The following is a 16,605-nucleotide window of genomic DNA, read 5'->3' on the forward strand; positions in this document are numbered from 1 at the left end:
TTTTATAAGTCTACCCCTTTCTGCCATATACTGAATTAATGGCTAACTATGATAATAGACTCGCCCCTTGTCCTGGAAGTAGAACATTGATGGTGCCCCTAATTCAACCATCTAAATATGGATCGGGTTATTAACCCGAAAAGAGGGCAGTCCCCCTACATATGTCCTTATCACAGCTCTATATATACCCCTAATGTATATATATAACACATCACAATCAACAAAACTTTCTCCCGTGCCTCTTTCACCTAGTCCAATGTTACAGCCTTTATATGATGAGACGATATTCCCTCCGTCATCTTATTCATGAATCGGTGCACCATCGTCGTTTCCCTCGTGAGGTGCGTCGCCCCTTACATTCTACTAAAACCCTTGATATATTTATCTTATTCTTGTTTTTGTTATTTTTTTTTGTCTCTATTGCCTTTTAATACAGTAGGTTGTTACTCTCTCCTCCCTGTTTGTTGGTCTTCTCCTCTGCGGTCACTCGAAAGAAATCCATATATTACTGCTCTGTTGTGTTGAGTATCTGTTATGCTTAAACAAGCCATGTTGTGCCTACGTTATCTTGTTCCGTTTGTTCTTTTCGCCGTGGTCAGCGCTGATAGGAATGATGACGGTCAATCGACTCGTCTTCGCATGCCCCCAGTGTTGAGGCCTCCGTTCCCCCTTGGCCCAGTGCCACGCCCATATCCTGGTCTAGGAGGCTTTGCTACGACTAATAATGCTGAACCAGACGACCAAGGGGGCCCCCTTGCAGCGTGCGGTCCTTATGCAGGCTCCTGTCCTGAAGGCCTCTGTTGTTCTTCGCAAGGTATGTGGCGGTGCTAGTAATTTAGTATTATGCATGCGGCTGATTGCAACACGTATAGGATACTGTGGAAAGGGCCCCCTATACTGTGCTGCCCCGGATTGCCTATTTGAGTATGGCAGTGGTTGCGATGTCCACAAGACACCCAACGGCGAAGACACATCCGATGTTCCTCGTGATAAGATCGGAGATGTTCCATACGGTGAAGCAGCTATTTACGATTGCACCGTCCCGAACACCATTGCTCTAACATATGACGATGGGCCTCACATCTATACCAGAGACCTGCTTGACATTCTTGACTCTTTTAATGCGAAGGCGACCTTTTTCATAACTGGGATCAACTCGAATAAAGGCCCAATTGATGATCCCAACTATCCATGGGCCGATTTGATCCGCCGAATGTACAATAGTGGCCATCAAATTGCTAGCCACACTTGGTCCCATCAAAACCTCGACCAGATCACAGCCTCTCACAGGAAACAACAACTCATCAAGAATGAGATGGCTTTCCGGAATATCATGGGAGGTTTTCCGACATACATGCGGCCGCCGTACTCAAGCTGTTCCACTGCATCTGGGTGCTTAGGAGATATGGGAGACCTGGGCTATCATGTTACTTACTTCAACCTCGACACTGATGATTACAACAACGATGCTCCCGACATGATCCAACGTTCGAAAGATATTTTTGATTCGTATATAACCATGGGCGCCTCAGACGGCCGTCCTCTTCTCGAAATCGGACACGATGTCCACGAACAAACAGTCTATAACCTTACCAGCCATATGCTCCGTCGTCTTGAAGGTACCAGTTATCGCGTAGTCACACTTGGTGAATGTCTTGGGGATCCCCCAGCGAATTGGTATCGTTGGACCGCTCGTCCTGACGAACACAGCCCTAACGGAAAGCCACCAGGAGGCAGCAAAAAGTTCAAACCAGTAAAGCCGCCATCTCCGGATGGAACCTGTGGTACCAGCTTCACTTGCACTGGATCCAACTTTGGCCGCTGCTGCAGCGCGGCAGGTTTCTGTGGAAACCGGGCTCTTCATTGCGGGAAAGGATGCCAAAAGATTGGTGGTGTCTGCTCAGAAGATCCATCAGACACGAACAAGAACAATGAAATAGGCAAAGAAGTCAAAGAAGATTCCAGGAACAAGCTAGACCACCTTCACACAAATGAGATAAGCCAAGAAGTCAAAGACAGCGAAGATGAGTTAAGAAGCACAGATAGCAAGGATGACGATGGGGATGAGAAGAAAGCTGGAGGCGAAGATGAGGAGGGTCAGAAGACTAGCCTGAGCTATATTCAGGAGATGAAAGCCACCATGGAGAGTGATATTGATTAAGGACTATTAGCTTGATTTTAGGTGGTACGTGTGTGCCTCAGATGGCCTTCATTATGGCTATATCTGGGGTTTCAGGTAGTGGTGTGTGTTTTAATAGCTGAGTTTAGGGGTTTCATACATGCCTTTTTATCTTTAAGAGCATTATCAATGCGATACGGGATACTTTTTTGATCTTCAATGATTCAAGCTTTGGTATATGTGTCAAAAGAAGGCCGAAGTAACTAGCATCGAGTGTAATATGAGGATGCATGGATTTATAGACTCCGCATAGACCGAGTTGTGTAGAAGCTCTCAGTCCTCCCATAAGAGACCTTCTCTATACGCCGTTTCTCCGAAAATGCACGCCTTAAGATCCCCCGCAAATACAAATAAAGGTAAGAAATATCACATAAAGATATTCATCATAAAAACAAACGGGTATCAATATAAATTAAAAAAAAAAAAATGTCGAAGCTATAACACCGTGCACTAATAGAGAATAACAATAATAAAGGAGAAGTACCATCACTTCCTGACGACTTTTAATAAAGGTGCAATTCTTGCTTTTCGGCTCAGTCCGACGCGATATGCAACCTTGGCGGTGACGGCAATTGGGCTGTGTTTATTTGGTCCCTTATTGGCTGGTTTCTTTGGGGTCTCGATAGGATGAGTAGGTTCAGCTTCTCTATCAACGGAGATGTCAGGGCTTTTAGTAGTCTCGTGAAGTACGTGAAAACCAATGATAGGTTCAGGCGTTTGGTGCTTCACTTTTTCTTCTGTGAACGAAGGAGGTTGAGGTGAGGCAAGAGGGATGTTACAGTTTCCATCTTCGATAGAAGTATCTAGCTTTAGTTCCCCTGTATGTTTTGGTAGTTCATGTTTTGAAATAACCTCTTGACTTGTCTTCTTCCGCTTTCTTCCTCGCTTTTTTGGCGCTGGGTTGGTTTGTATGTCAGGCTTATTAGTCGCATCTGGCGGCATTTGGCCTTGCACTTCTGTCTTTTGAGGTATCACGACAACAGGCTCAACATTGTGGGGGGGAGCACTCGTGTTGAATAGTTCATCTCTATGATCCAGGCCAAGGACGTCATCTGACGCGTCTGTATCATCTATGATAGCCGGTGTGGATTTCCTCTCATCAATCCAAATCACGTCGTCTTCGACATCCGATTCCACTCTCTTCTGCACAACCGCCGAAGTAGTTTTCCCTCGTTTCACCTTCTTTTTCTGGTTCTTCACACGTTTCAGTGGCTTTTCCTCGGGCTCGATTAGGTTGACCGTTCGGGATTGTGGAGGGGAATCGTACTTGGGTTGTAGAACGGGATTTACAGGCTGGATAACATGTACCTTTTCATCCCCATGACGTATTATATTATCTTGGCTCTGCGGCCCGTTGCCAACATCGACGGCTGGATCGAGTACGGGCTCGATTAGCTGCATACTTTCACTTTCCGGCGGTATATCACCATAACTGCGAGGAGCCTCTTCAATGGTGGATATTGGGTCAAGATCCGGCTCAAAATCCTCTGCCACGGCCTTCAACATGCCACTCCCATCCAAGATGTGTTCAACTGGTTCAATGAATCGATGGGCAGCCGGTGGCATGTCAGGTTCATCGTCTGGGGCCTCCCACAGGCTCTCAGTGTCAACATAACTTGGTTGGGCAGCAGCAATGTTGATAGAGCTATGGTTTATGGCCAGGTTTCGATGCAATGACGGGTATCTCGGGACAGCAACCTCAAACGGAAAAGGTAGCGCAAGCTCATCCATGCTATGAGCCGATGATTGGGGTAGATATGGCTCAGGCGCGGTCAGCGTCCTCCTAACTCGAGACAGAGTTGTTGATGACATCGGCTCCGTCTCGCGAGAAGACGCTGGCTCCATTAGTATATACTATGCTCGATATTGCTTCATACATCCGTGTCCATTTGAGTAGTTATACTATCATTTCTTCAATATCTTCAATATTTCGCTTGCAAATGTTGTGATATGAGATTCCTGATACAGTTAGCGCGTACTTACCTAATAAGGTAAATATCTACATAGTATGCATAACTCTTATTCGACTCTTCCCATTGGACCTCAGGCCTTTTTGTCCCTTGTCATCCAACAATAACTTAACTATGATGAATTATAGCTTGTGCCCCGCTTCTAGACCAGAGCAGCGAATGATGATTGGATGAATGAGTTTGAACGTATACAAGGGTGTGTATATACGTATATTGGTGAGCTTGAAGAGCTCAGGTGCAGGGTGTAAGTCAGAGGGAGTGCACGTGATCTATCTACGGTGCTGACTAAGTACAACATTTGACGGTTTTTGTCGGGACCTTGGGCCATGAGACGGGTGAAGCACCTGCATTACTGGGTGTATTTAGTGGTTTAATTCCCGTCACTTGGTATATGTGAGCTAGCCTAGTTATATATAATTAAGAGCTCAGGGAGACTTGGTACACATAGGTCTTTAGAAATTAAAGTGACCTCTGTCTATGTAAGGTCTCACCGAAAAGGCCCCCATTTACTCCGTACTCCAATAGAGAAGCCTATAGTTATATACATAGTTTCTTTTTCCTTATTTTTTCTTTTTTTTTTCCCGTTGGTAAAAGAACAACCGGCAAAACGAAGCCCGCCAAAGAGGATGTCTTTCGACTGCATAGAAGATGGCCCGTATTGATGCATCTTCCATCTTCTATCTTGCATCGGCGGGCCTTTGGGTATAAAGACACTGGCCTATATAGCCACATGCCATTAGCCAGAGATATTCTCATGCTGAACCCAAGAACAGACCGGACACTGCTCCCACAGCTGGATCTAGCCGGCAGACCGTATTCCCAATCATATACGTGTGTGATACCCTCATTTGATGGAACAGAACAGGGTAGCTAGGTGGATCACCAACATATAAACATCGTTGGGACTCCAATGACTTGATGGGCGGCAGCGTTTGCCTGCATGTTCTCCTGCAGCTGTTAAAGAGAAGCTCCCGGGGATCCGCGTCCCTTTGATAGAGTACAAACATGACACGGCATAGATAAAAGGAGAACAGATACATAAAGCTGTCCATGGCCCCCGAGATCCTACTCTCGTCACCAGCAAGTCACTACTCAACCAGTCTTCCACCTCTTCCACTTCTTCTCTACTTCAGTGAGCTCTGCGTCTTCTGTCACTACGCTCAATCGCCCCTTCGCTTTGAAAATGAGGTTCTTCACACTGTCCGTCGCCGCCGCTCTCTGCGGACTTGCAGCTTCTCTCACGGCCGGGGAAGCGCCTCTCTACAAACGAACCGACTTCTGCGGACGACGCCCCGAATTCGACTACTGCGAGATCAGCGGAAAATACGTCGTCTGCGATGGCGGCAAGCCTACCTTTTACACTTGTGACGGCGGGTGCAAGCCCCTGTGCCACGACGGCACACCCTGCTTCAAGAAAGGATTCTGTGCCGACAACCAACCCTGCGTCGCTAGATGTGATAACGGCAAGCTCAGTGGCCCTCCAAGCTGGGCTCACTAGCTTTGCCTGGCGTCGATAATCCTGCCTGTTTATTTGATTCGAACATATTACCGTTGTGCATAGCTATGTTGGCTGTATGGGATATTTAGTTATGGCATAAATAATGATTATATTTATGTATGCGGCTTGCTATTAAAGAGGGCTGGGGGGATGCCTCGAGCATCCATGGCGATCGAAGTTCTTCGGTGTGAGAGGCATTCATTCATGCACGGCCTCAAGCCCATCACGGTGGTTCGGATAAGAGCAGTGTGGTTAAGATATATTATACCTAAAGACACTACGGAACACATATTTTATATAACATCTATATCCAACCCTTGAAAGCCCTGGGTACCAAGGGGGACGCTCCTCTTGGTGAGTAAATGCATGTAACATATATGGCCCCGTTGACATCGCTTCATTTATCTACCTCTTTCAATTACCACTATCTCTATAGGGCATGGTGGCAAGAGAGTAGTTGTTGATATGTTGTAGCACGCCTCTAGCATCACTGAATTTAATGGCAGGTTTTCCATATTGCCTCCTGCCGTCTTAGAAGTACCGTGATCCCCGGCAGAGAGTTTTTACCGGACGATTGAATGATTGTTTGGTTATGAGGACCTGCACTGAGGTAACATCACTTATCTATGGGTGCTCGCGACAATTGATAATGGAGATCCAGACAGCACTGAGTTCAACGTGTTTGCTGATAAGAGCCGTTGTGTGATGAATTAAAAAATCCCTTCACGCAACTTCCAAATCCCTTCTTCTCTGCCGCCAGCGCCAACGCAGTCATGTTTGTTCAGAGTATCAGAGTAGTGGAAGGCCATGGCAAATCGCGGTGCCTATAACCGTGGTTCCATCGGCGTGCAGAGGTTGGACGAGCTGATTGTTCGGTGCTGGGTGAGTGTTTAACCCTTGAGAGAAGAAGATCTCCGCTATCCATGCCACACTATGCCATTTTTCGATAAAACGGCTTCCTGTTGATGGCTTTAGGTATATATAGGAAGGCGACAATTAATTACAAAATGTGAGTGACTACAGGGATCATAGCTGAATGGATCCAGGGAATAGTTCGCGGGAATTGGCGTGATGGAGACAGAATTTCATCCAACACATCCGAGAGAAATTTACCCTTGAGCCCCTATTGATAGTTAACTACGCTGATATCACTGTCATCGTCGAAAATAAAGCGTATTCTATAAAGGCGTTAGATTCGAAGTAATATCGGATATTACAAGGAGAACTCACAGGGAAGCTTAAAGCCAGGGCATTATACCGTCGTTAAAGGAGCGATATCCATTATGTAGCTTGGAGGTTGGCCTAAACGTCCTCCTGAAATCCTTCCGGATAATCTACTTATCGCGGCCTTTTCGGAGTAACAGGATATCTCCGAAGATCGTATATGTGTGACGTGTTTGCCCGGCTACCGTTGTTTGATCCATTTAAAAGGGGGAAGGGAGTGCCTTCATCCTGTCCTTGTTGTCTGTGGATTATGTTCTGCACAGCTTGTTTCATCTATCTGTTTTATTCTTAATATATAACTGTTCTTCCTCTTCCCTAGATCTTTGTCGAAATCCAGCTATCTAAATACCCCAGGGACGAAACGAGGGACAAAAAGAGGTTTAAGAAGCACCATATGCACCAGCATGCCCTCGCTGAAGGTTCTCATCTGCGGTGGTGGCTGTGCTGGACCTGCCCTGGCATACTGGCTTGCCTCCTGCGGCCATAGAGTCACCGTCGCCGAGCGTTTCCCGGCTCTTAGGGCCTCGGGTGCGCAGATAGATCTCCGAGCTCAGGGCATCGAGGTCGTTAGGCGTATGGGGCTCCTTGAAGCCGTCCGCAGCCGGTCTGTTGACGAGATGGGCGTGGAATTTATAGATTCTCACAACAAGGTCTGGGGGACTGTCCATGCCAACAAATCTGGCAAAGGCGCACAGTCTCTAACGTCCGATTATGAAATTATGCGTGGAGACCTTGTCCGGATATTATATGATGCAACAAAGAATGATGTGGAGTATATATTTGGCAAACATGTGGATAGTTTCGATCAGGACGAACATGAGGTAGTCGTCCGTTTCTCTGACGGTACAACCGATACATTCGATCTCCTAGTCGGAGCAGACGGTCAAGGATCACGTATCCGGAAGGCTATCTTACCGCTCGATGCCCCGGATCCTTATTGGCGAATAGGAGTACTTATGGCGTATTGGTTCATCCCCCGTATAGAGACGGACGGCAACATCAGTACTGCCTATCACAGTTCCGGCGGCCGGGCATTATTTCGAAGAAGCCATAGTCCCGCAGAATCTCAGATTTATCTTGCGCTCCGTGATAACTCAAAAGAATTATGGAGCCTTCCCAGGGCCCCGATCGTACAGCAAAAGAAGTTTTTTATCCAAAGGTTCCATGATGCTGGCTGGCAGGTTGACCGGTTTCTCAAAGGCTTGGAGACCACATGGTCCTTTTACTGCGAGGAGGCACTTCAAGTCCGCACAAGTACATGGTATAAGGGTCGGGCTGTTCTGGTGGGGGATGCCGGGTACTGTCCATCCCCGTTCACTGGACTTGGAACAACTGTTGGCCTTGTTGGTGCCTATGTTTTGGCTGGCGAGATCAACCGACACGCCGACAATTTGCCTCGAGCTTTTGCAAACTATGATAAGAAACTACGACCTTTTGTCAATGATGTTCAAGCACTGAATCGAGGATCCATACAGTACTACCTACCTCAGACGCAGCTGGGGATCAGTCTTTTCCATTTCTTTGTATGGCTTCTATGCATCCTTCGCATCCCCGATCTTATTGCACGGTGGTCAAATGAGAATGCTCACGGCTGGAATTTACCATATTATCCTGAGCTAGATGCCAGGCAGCATCACAAACCTATGGAGAAGGTGGCTTAGAGAAGCCAACCAAAGTAGTGTGCCTCCTGATACTATGGCGGTAACACCATTATACATACACAATTATCCTCTCCCCTCCACCTCCCCCCCAGCCCGGGTTCTTGAATGGTACCTCTTTTGATGGTGGGGGCCGTATAGCCTGAATCTCAATATCGTCTCCTTTTTATAAGTTCTCTGGCTGTATAATATATATAGATGGGTTGTTTTGAGTCGAATGAATATCCAAGAAATCGAGCTTGCGGTATGCACTCCACAACGGCGCTGCTCCCACTATAGTACGGACAGTAGACAATTTAACAGAGCACCGCTAAAAAAAAAAAAATCATTAAAATTATAAGGGTATCTAATCCGTTCAATTCGTGAAATAAACAGTACAGACAAGAGTCAGGAGTTCCATGGCATATACTACTCAGTATTATTCGGCTTCATAACCCCTCTGCCAAAGAACTCGCTAATAAGTCCAAACCGATCCTTGCTACGCTGTAACTCGGAGTGAAATAGCTCATGTTGGCTGGAAGCTTTGATCTGTCTCTCACGGATTGCTTTGAGGGTTGAGTTATGTGGAGCACAAACAGGGCATTCCACATCCTCGTTGGTAGTATTTAAGCATCGTTGGTGGAAGGAATGTTTACAAAGAAAGTGAACGATAGGGAGGTCAAGGTTCCCTCCGCAGAAGGAACAGCGGCGAGCTTGAAAGACTGTCGGCTTGGAGCCGAGTTCTTCCATCTGCTGCTTTTTGGACTCTGTTTCCTTTGCATAACTAGATATTAAGCGGTGGTTCTGAGGCAGGCCCAGGTTAGCATTGTTATTTATACAATTAGGCAGTAATGGGTAAATAAAGGGAACTAACGTTGGAAATTTCCTTTCTTTCTCTTTCAATATTGTCACTGAGATATTTATTGATCATTCCCATAGTTACCACGGAATTGTTGCTAAATGCCTGGATTACTTGTAGAGGGGCCATCAGCCCATCTTGGTCGATGGTTTGAAGAACTGCATCCATTTCACCACCAGCTTCTTCCAAGATCTTTGGACTAGAGGCGAAATATGTCAAGGCGTCAATATATAGCTGTGGTTCTTCGGGTCCATATTTCTTTAGAGCTTTTATCACGCCTTGAGTATCCTTGGCTGATATATATGATCGCAGGATATCGGCTCGGAGGCCTTCCTTTTCTCGGACTAAGGTTGTCCCTTCATGGAAATTTGACAAGTCGGAAAGAAGAAGAACATCTGACGCAGATACAGGAATCTATACAGAGTTAATAATGATAAAGGGACCAGGGATACTAGATGATACCAACATTTTCGCCCTGTATCAAAGACTTTGCTTTTGACTCCCATTCCTTCTTCTCAGAAGGCACCTTCTTGCGATTTGCCGTATCCAGATACATCTCAAACAAAGTAGTGTATAAGTCAACTCTGTCTTCGTCCCTCAACCCATCCCACTCAATTAAGTGTTCTAAGAAGGTAATGAACTGGTCGGGATGATCAACAAAAGAAGAAAAGGCAGTCCTGGGTTTTGGCACTTCATAAGCCAGCGAAGGCGGTTCAGCAGCAACCTCGGGTTCTGGTTTAGCTTGGGAAGTGACCCCGTTGTCTTGTTGTTTAGAGCCTCCTATATATGGAAGAGGGATAAATGACGCAAGATTTTGGACGGCGCCTCCCGTAGCTTGTGATTTGTTTTCTGGAGGTCGTTCGTCTTGCTTTTGAGGCTGAAATTTCCCGGTGTAGTAGTTAATAAATAGCTTTGTCGTTTGTTCCGGGCAGTGCTCAAGCAATACCCGGGCATATTTCATCAGATTCGGATACGCCTGAAGCCAGAGGTTAGTAACAATTTATCTGGCAGTAAGGCGGAGAAAATCGGTTGAAACCTACAAGGTCCGGCTCGAGGCTCCATGTGTATCTAAGAGCTTCGGGGTATTTCTTTGAGTCTTCAATTAAGATGTCGACCACCATGTCGCTTTCGCCATGCTTTGTAGCCAAGTATGCTGCTTGTTCATAGTACCCACCTTGACGACACATGGCTATAGCTGTTTCCAGGTCAAATTTCAATTCTCCAGGAGCCATTATAAAAGAGTCTAGTTTTTCAGTATCCTTGAGCTTCGCATAGCAATTTAGAAGCAATGTTGTGTGATCTGCTGTGGCTTTGTCGTGATCATGCAACTCTTCAAGATAGTCAATCAGGTTATGGATCCGTTGTGTGTCAAGGAACTGTTAGCAAGTTAGATATAAGCTTATAGATGGGGGAAGAGCGAAATAAACGCGCCTTGCGGATGACATGGGATGGCTCCGTATTGTCAATTGCCCGTAGGTATTGTTGCATGGCCGTATCATAATCTCCTTTTTGATACAGGAAATCGCCGTACTTTCGAAAGATTACATTTTGTTGAAGTTTGTCGACCCCTGACTTCTGCGCAAGATTGATGGCCAGTATATATAAATTTCTCTGGTATAATATTTCTAGCTTCTGTTGAAGCGGTTTCTCGTGGTATCGATTGACCTGCAGAAAATGTCGGTAAGTACAGAGATATAAGGGAATAAGGGTGAATGACATACCTTTCCATCAACTGTAACAATGAATAGGTCTCCCCATTCCATGAATATGAACTTAACACTGGTAGAAAGAGATTCTGAGTGCCCAATGAACCTCAGATCTGACTCTAAGAGGGTTAGTGTAGAGGTATTGAAGATGTCATCTACCTGGCTCGCCCCGAACCTCCTGACGGTTTCCGTTCTCGACAGTGCTGCTCTAGGCGGACAGACCAACGCAATATAATCCTTGAAAACGTCAACGGAGGTTTTTGGGCTATCGAAAGCGAAGCTCGGCCCTCGTCCTCCTCGACCGTATGTATATATCGCGTCTTCTCTGGCAACGAGGATGTCACCGGTATCCTGATCGAATGCCATACACCCAACGCCACAGCCCAGGTCTTCCAGAGCACGGGCTGGTTTTCCATCCCCTTTCCCCCCGATCACTAGAGAGAGTATGCGGCTCGTGGTAGCTATGAATAGAGTCGTTGGACCGGATCGTTGGATCTCAAGGCCGGTAATGGGTTCTTCTGATTCAAACACTATCCGCTGTTCGGCTCCCCGGTCGTGTATGAGGTCGCCTCTAATAAGAGTTACAGATCCGTTGGCAAAGCCAATGGCAACTTGCCAGAGGTCGTCAAGGACCGCTAAGGCAGATATCTATAGCTAGATATATTAGTTTCTCGACACTTGCTTGAAGAGCATGGAGAGTATTCATCGCCATACCGGAAACTGCCTTAACTTGTTTTGAATAGATTTCGTCGACCGACAACGGGGCCCTCCTGTCTTCTTCTCGGTTTCGTTGAGGGCCCATACCTTCAAGACCGGCTCGTTGGACAAATCCTCGCTGACGGTAACTAGGTATGAGGTCGAGGGAACCTGTCTCATATGGGTGACTGAACCTCCATCGTACGCCCGAAACGAGCGGACGACCTTGTATGCCCTCGATAGGATGTGGACGGCGCCATTGGTAGTGCCGACAAAGAGGTTATCCGACCCAGTACAGACGCAGCTTATATCATTCTAATGCAGCAGATGGATATTTAGCCGAGATTCAACAAGTTATAGGGAGGGAACGAGTTGCATACGGTGAAGATGGAGCTGCCTTCGCCGTCGACGAACTCAACCTGCGAGACGTCAAAAAAGTTGAAGGTCTTCCACTAAAATCCAGCGAACAGTTTCTGTTAGCTTCTTCCCATATTGTCAGGGACCGTATACGCACCGAGGTCAAAGCCATGTCCGCTCTGTCTGCGCCATTGAGCGGGAGTTGCAGTGGTTTTGGAGGGTTTGAAGTTGGGAGGTTGAAGTCATCACCAACTTCCACCCAACTCAACTAGTTAACTAATTACGAGGAATCTAGTCAAGATAAAACGATTACAAGGTACGACGAAGCTGCAAACACGCCGACAAGATATGTATTTGACTACCTACTTTGTGCTGACGAAGAACTAGATACATTCTGATGCTTTTTTACACACGGATTTCCCGAGTGGTGTGTGTTTCCTTTCCTTTTGCTCAATGGTCATCACCCAAAAGAAGTGAGGTTCAGATCTATCGGCAGACGTATCCTCCATCGATGATCATATCAGCACCGGTCATGTAGGTGCTGGCATCGCTGCAGAGGAAGACATAGGCTCCCTTGAGCTCCTTTGCGTCGCCGTTGCGGCCCATTGGGATCATGGAGAGCCAGAGGTCCTGGGTCTTCTTCTCGACGAAGTCAGACAGGCCGGTGTCGATGTAGCCGGGAGAGATGCTGTTGACGCGGGCGAAGTCTCGCCATTCGTTGGCTAGGGAGCGAGCCATGTGGATGCAACCGGCTTTGGCGACGTTGTAGGAGGTCTGCTCCTGGGGGAAATTGGCAATGTGGCCGGACATGGAGGAGGTGATAACAAAGCTGCCAGTGCCACGTTCCTTGAAGTGAGCACCCACGGCCTTTGCACAGTGGAATGTGCCATTGAGGTCGGTCTGGATGACCTCGTTCCAGGCCTCAACAGAGCCCTCGAGAATGCCGCTGTCGGCAGTGCGGCCGGCGTTGGCAATGAAGGCGTCGATCTTGCCAAAGTCCTTGATGACGGTGTCGACAAAGTTCTTGACATCGTTCCAGTCGCCGACGTTGCACTTGTAGGCCTTGCACTTGATGCCATACTTTTGCTGCAGCTCTTTGGCGTTCTGCTCACCTCCCTGTGGACGAGAGGAGTAGGTGATGGCGACGTCTGCTCCCATCTCAGCACATCCACGGGCTGCCTCAATACCCATGCCGCGAGGACCTGAAGCGCCGGTGACGACAACAACCTTGCCCTTTAGGCTCAGCATGTCCTTGAGACTGTCTGACTTTGGAACTGGGATAGGCATTGTGACGGTTTTATTGACTTGATGTGTTGGGATAGGTAATGTATAGAGAAACTGGCTTGTTTTGAGAGGAAGAGTTGAAGAGAAGAACTCCTATATATTGATATGTATTAATATATATATATATATATATACGGGACGAAGTATATGCTTATATACGTTTATATACATAAGCATGAGAGCATATCAGAAGCTGCCCCTCCCCCTCCTCTCCTTCCTGCCAAGCGAAAGGCAAGTTCCATGCTGCGACACGTAGCAGTGCAGGGCTGCCGGGCATACGACCGGCGGATCCGATGGCGATAGTGACATCATGAGCGGGCGAGGATGGAGCTTGCTTGTAAACAATTTGCAAGTGGCTGTGGCCTGTTCTGTGGAGTTACACTCCGCCAGGAAGTTAATTCTGCGTGGGATTTCTCGAGACGAGCTACCAAATAATGCAATAAAAGGACATCATTTCAAGTCTATAGGCTATATGAGTGCAGATGCTGACGCTGATAATGCATGGTAAATAATACAAAGCAGTTTAAATGAGGAACGCTCCGAGGACCCAAAAAAAAATATTATATTACATATGGGACCATAAGTAGACCAGCACATCTTGATCTTCACTCGTGCCTAAACCTTGGGGGCAGGCAGTTTCAGGCCATTGGCTGTGTTGTTATTATCTCGCAGCCGCTGTCGGTCCCGCTCGATATCCCAGCTTTGCAGGAAGCTCTCGGCATCCTCGATTGCTCCCGTGAGGTCAAAATTCTCTTGCAGGACGAGCAAGCCTTGGCCATCTGGCTGCGTCGAGAGATCTGTAAGCCCACTGATGGGCATTGTGAGTGACATCGGTGTTCCTGATGAGTGTCTAGTGGATGGGTGCTCCCGTTCCCCCACCAGCGAGCAGCCAGGTGGAAGAGTCCGAGAGGAGGGTTTAGCGGGAGGGTTGATCTTCTGTGGCCGCAAGCTGGCGGGACAGGATGCAGGTGTCGCTAATCGCTCGAACCCATGAGCTCCTTGCTGTATTTTTGGCGTGCTTGATCGCCGTGCATTTGCCTGGTTGTCAATATCTATATCTTCATCACCGAACCGGGCATTTTTCGACTGTGTCGTAACTTTGGATCTCTTCTCCAAACCTCTGGTACCACCATTGAATGAACGGAATGGCTTTATAGCTTTCTGCAACGAGTTGCTGGAAGCAGTCCTTTGAATGAGATTGGGAGGACGCCGCCGAACTTCTTTCAAGGGTGGGGGGCATGCGCTATCATTCGTCGCAGACCCCTGTGTGGCCAGGGCTGAAGCTTGAGACCGATCGTTCTCGCGGGCCTCGTTATTCGGTGGGCCACCGTTCATAGCAGAGTCGTTGCTCTGATTGAACGGAAGTTGAAGTAGGTCCGCTGATGTAAATGGTGTGAGCTGTGGTGGTGTGAAGATGGTGGGAACTATCTGGGCTGCTGGCATGGTTTCGGAATCCTGGTCCGGAAGTGTAGAGCCCGTTTTCCGTGCTTCATTTTCTCTCTGGCTCGGTGGGAGAATGAATGTATTACACGTAATATTAGCTTTCTGGGGTTCTTTGGTGATTGTCTTGTTCCTTCCCGGAGGGTCAATATCCCTTGCTGAAGCAGCATTCTCAAATGATGAGTTGTTTGTGGCTTTGAGAGTGCTGCTTGTAGTAGAAGCAGATATATCAGCTCCATATTGATTGTTCTTGCATAGCTCTGGCTCTGTAGGAGGTGTAGCCTTGCTTAAATCTTCAGATAGGCGAAGTGATGCCTTTTGACTAGGTTTGTGCAGTAATTTCTCCGACACAACTGAACTCTCTCCGAAACAGGATTTGAGACTGGCCTTTTGCTTGTTATGGACGGAGGCATCTTGAGCAGCCTCAACAAGTGCACTAGTAGAAGAAGGTGCATTAATTGCTGTAAAATTGAGGGTTCGACAGCAAATAACCCGGCTGGAGCGTGTACCCGCACGGTGGGGAGGCGAGGAGCTTGCTTGCGATCGTTCCGACGACCGCTTTGATACCCGCGATCTGTATAGCCTGGCTGAAGGTGAGGGACTAGAAGATTTTGGAGGCTCATCTGGCGGGCGTTGAAGAACAGTCTTGTCTTTTTTCAGGCGTGAGCTTGATGCGTCGGTAGACCTTGATTTCGAGGAATGTCCTGAGTTACTGCGGCTGCCCAGATTTGCGCCTATCCGCCGAGGCTGAGATCCATCAACAGGGCTACGCCTCTGGTATGAATCCGTGGGGAGAATTAAGCTGGGAGTTCCCTGAAGTGTTTTCGGAGCTGGCTGTCTCACGACAGGTTGTGGAGTGGGAATTTTCGTATTTTGCAGAGGCGACACCAGCTGTTGTTTGCGCACTTTCCGCCAGGGATTGACCCAGCCATCATCGAATGGTCCATTGAGCGTAGCCGTTAAAATGAACGGTGGCTGCCCTTGCAAGTAATCCCGTGCCACTTGTTCGATCCTCCGTCTCTTCGCTGCTCTGGCAGCCTCGTCTCGGTCACTTTCGCTGTCCGACGAGGTGGGAGATAGCGGGTCGAACGATATCGATGTTATAGACGAATCCGGGAGTCTGGTGGGCATTATCGTGAACCAAGAAGGGGGGAATTCAATAGGTGCCCACGGAGTACAGGCTGGTCTCTGAGCAGCAGACACAGCACTTGGATTATTTGGGAGTGCATTTGCAAGAGGCCACAAAGGTAGATGACGGGATATAGATAGCAGACCGCACTTATTCTCACAGCTCTCTATGGCGAAGGCAGATATCCACGATGTAAGTTGTAAGCAGAAATCTATGCTATGTTTGTATGTAGGTAATGATTTTAAGGTTGTCCCATACGCGCCACAGGACGTGGGAGGCTGTGGTTGTCTGGGTGCTGCGGGTGCTGCCTTGCTTCAAAGAGCGTCAGCTAGTACCCCTGCACGGTTATAAGGATGCCTGAGTGTTGTGTGCCGAAATGCGTACGAAAAAAAAAAAAAAATGAGAGGCACGAAGGGATAAGGAGAAGCTGAGGCTGCAAAGTCCAAGTTTCAGCATTAGTCCAAGACAGCCCTTGGCACCTGAAGACGTGTAGCGACAAGGATAGTAAACACAACTTACCAACCAAAAACACCTCAACATCCACTTATTCCAGTCTCGAGCTCTTATGGCTCCTAATTCCATCTACTTTTGATCTTTTTGAAGCGTTTTCAAATTGTCGTCAAAAT

General features: G+C 47.5%; 7 protein-coding genes across 7 annotated transcripts; 3 read left to right on the forward strand and 4 right to left on the reverse strand.

Moving 5' to 3' along the window:
• Positions 1-534: 534 nt before the first annotated feature.
• On the forward strand, positions 535-2,161 carry MCYG_02905 (chitin binding protein; the record flags this gene model as incomplete). The annotated part of the gene is made up of 2 exons (XM_002847353.1): positions 535-814; positions 873-2,161. The coding sequence occupies 2 exons, from the start codon at positions 535-537 to the stop codon at positions 2,159-2,161; spliced, it is 1,569 nt and encodes a 522-aa protein (XP_002847399.1).
• Positions 2,162-2,665: 504 nt separating this feature from the next.
• On the reverse strand, positions 2,666-4,024 carry MCYG_02906 (conserved hypothetical protein; the record flags this gene model as incomplete). Its single annotated transcript, XM_002847354.1, has 1 exon — positions 2,666-4,024. One exon carries the CDS (start codon positions 4,022-4,024, stop codon positions 2,666-2,668), a length of 1,359 nt encoding a protein of 452 aa, XP_002847400.1.
• A 1,308-nt stretch (positions 4,025-5,332) lies between these two features.
• MCYG_02907 (uncharacterized protein) lies at positions 5,333-5,647 on the forward strand (the record flags this gene model as incomplete). Its single annotated transcript, XM_002847355.1, has 1 exon — positions 5,333-5,647. One exon carries the CDS (start codon positions 5,333-5,335, stop codon positions 5,645-5,647), a length of 315 nt encoding a protein of 104 aa, XP_002847401.1.
• A 1,628-nt stretch (positions 5,648-7,275) lies between these two features.
• Positions 7,276-8,532, forward strand: MCYG_02908 (oxidoreductase; the record flags this gene model as incomplete). Its single annotated transcript, XM_002847356.1, has 2 exons — positions 7,276-7,494; positions 7,522-8,532. 2 exons carry the CDS (start codon positions 7,276-7,278, stop codon positions 8,530-8,532), a joined length of 1,230 nt encoding a protein of 409 aa, XP_002847402.1.
• A 405-nt stretch (positions 8,533-8,937) lies between these two features.
• On the reverse strand, positions 8,938-12,298 carry MCYG_02909 (vacuolar protein sorting protein 11; the record flags this gene model as incomplete). The annotated part of the gene is made up of 9 exons (XM_002847357.1): positions 8,938-9,312; positions 9,383-9,781; positions 9,834-10,343; positions 10,408-10,743; positions 10,811-11,032; positions 11,089-11,721; positions 11,788-12,084; positions 12,150-12,221; positions 12,284-12,298. 9 exons carry the CDS (start codon positions 12,296-12,298, stop codon positions 8,938-8,940), a joined length of 2,859 nt encoding a protein of 952 aa, XP_002847403.1.
• Positions 12,299-12,612: 314 nt separating this feature from the next.
• Positions 12,613-13,413, reverse strand: MCYG_02910 (mannitol dehydrogenase; the record flags this gene model as incomplete). Its single annotated transcript, XM_002847358.1, has 1 exon — positions 12,613-13,413. The coding sequence occupies one exon, from the start codon at positions 13,411-13,413 to the stop codon at positions 12,613-12,615; it is 801 nt and encodes a 266-aa protein (XP_002847404.1).
• A 612-nt stretch (positions 13,414-14,025) lies between these two features.
• MCYG_02911 (conserved hypothetical protein) lies at positions 14,026-16,105 on the reverse strand (the record flags this gene model as incomplete). The annotated part of the gene is made up of 1 exon (XM_002847359.1): positions 14,026-16,105. The coding sequence occupies one exon, from the start codon at positions 15,979-15,981 to the stop codon at positions 14,026-14,028; it is 1,956 nt and encodes a 651-aa protein (XP_002847405.1).
• Between the last annotated feature and the right edge of the window lie 500 nt (positions 16,106-16,605).

This window comes from Microsporum canis, genomic scaffold (genome assembly GCF_000151145.1).
Source record: "Microsporum canis CBS 113480 supercont1.3 genomic scaffold, whole genome shotgun sequence".
Lineage (NCBI taxonomy): Eukaryota > Fungi > Ascomycota > Eurotiomycetes > Onygenales > Arthrodermataceae > Microsporum > Microsporum canis.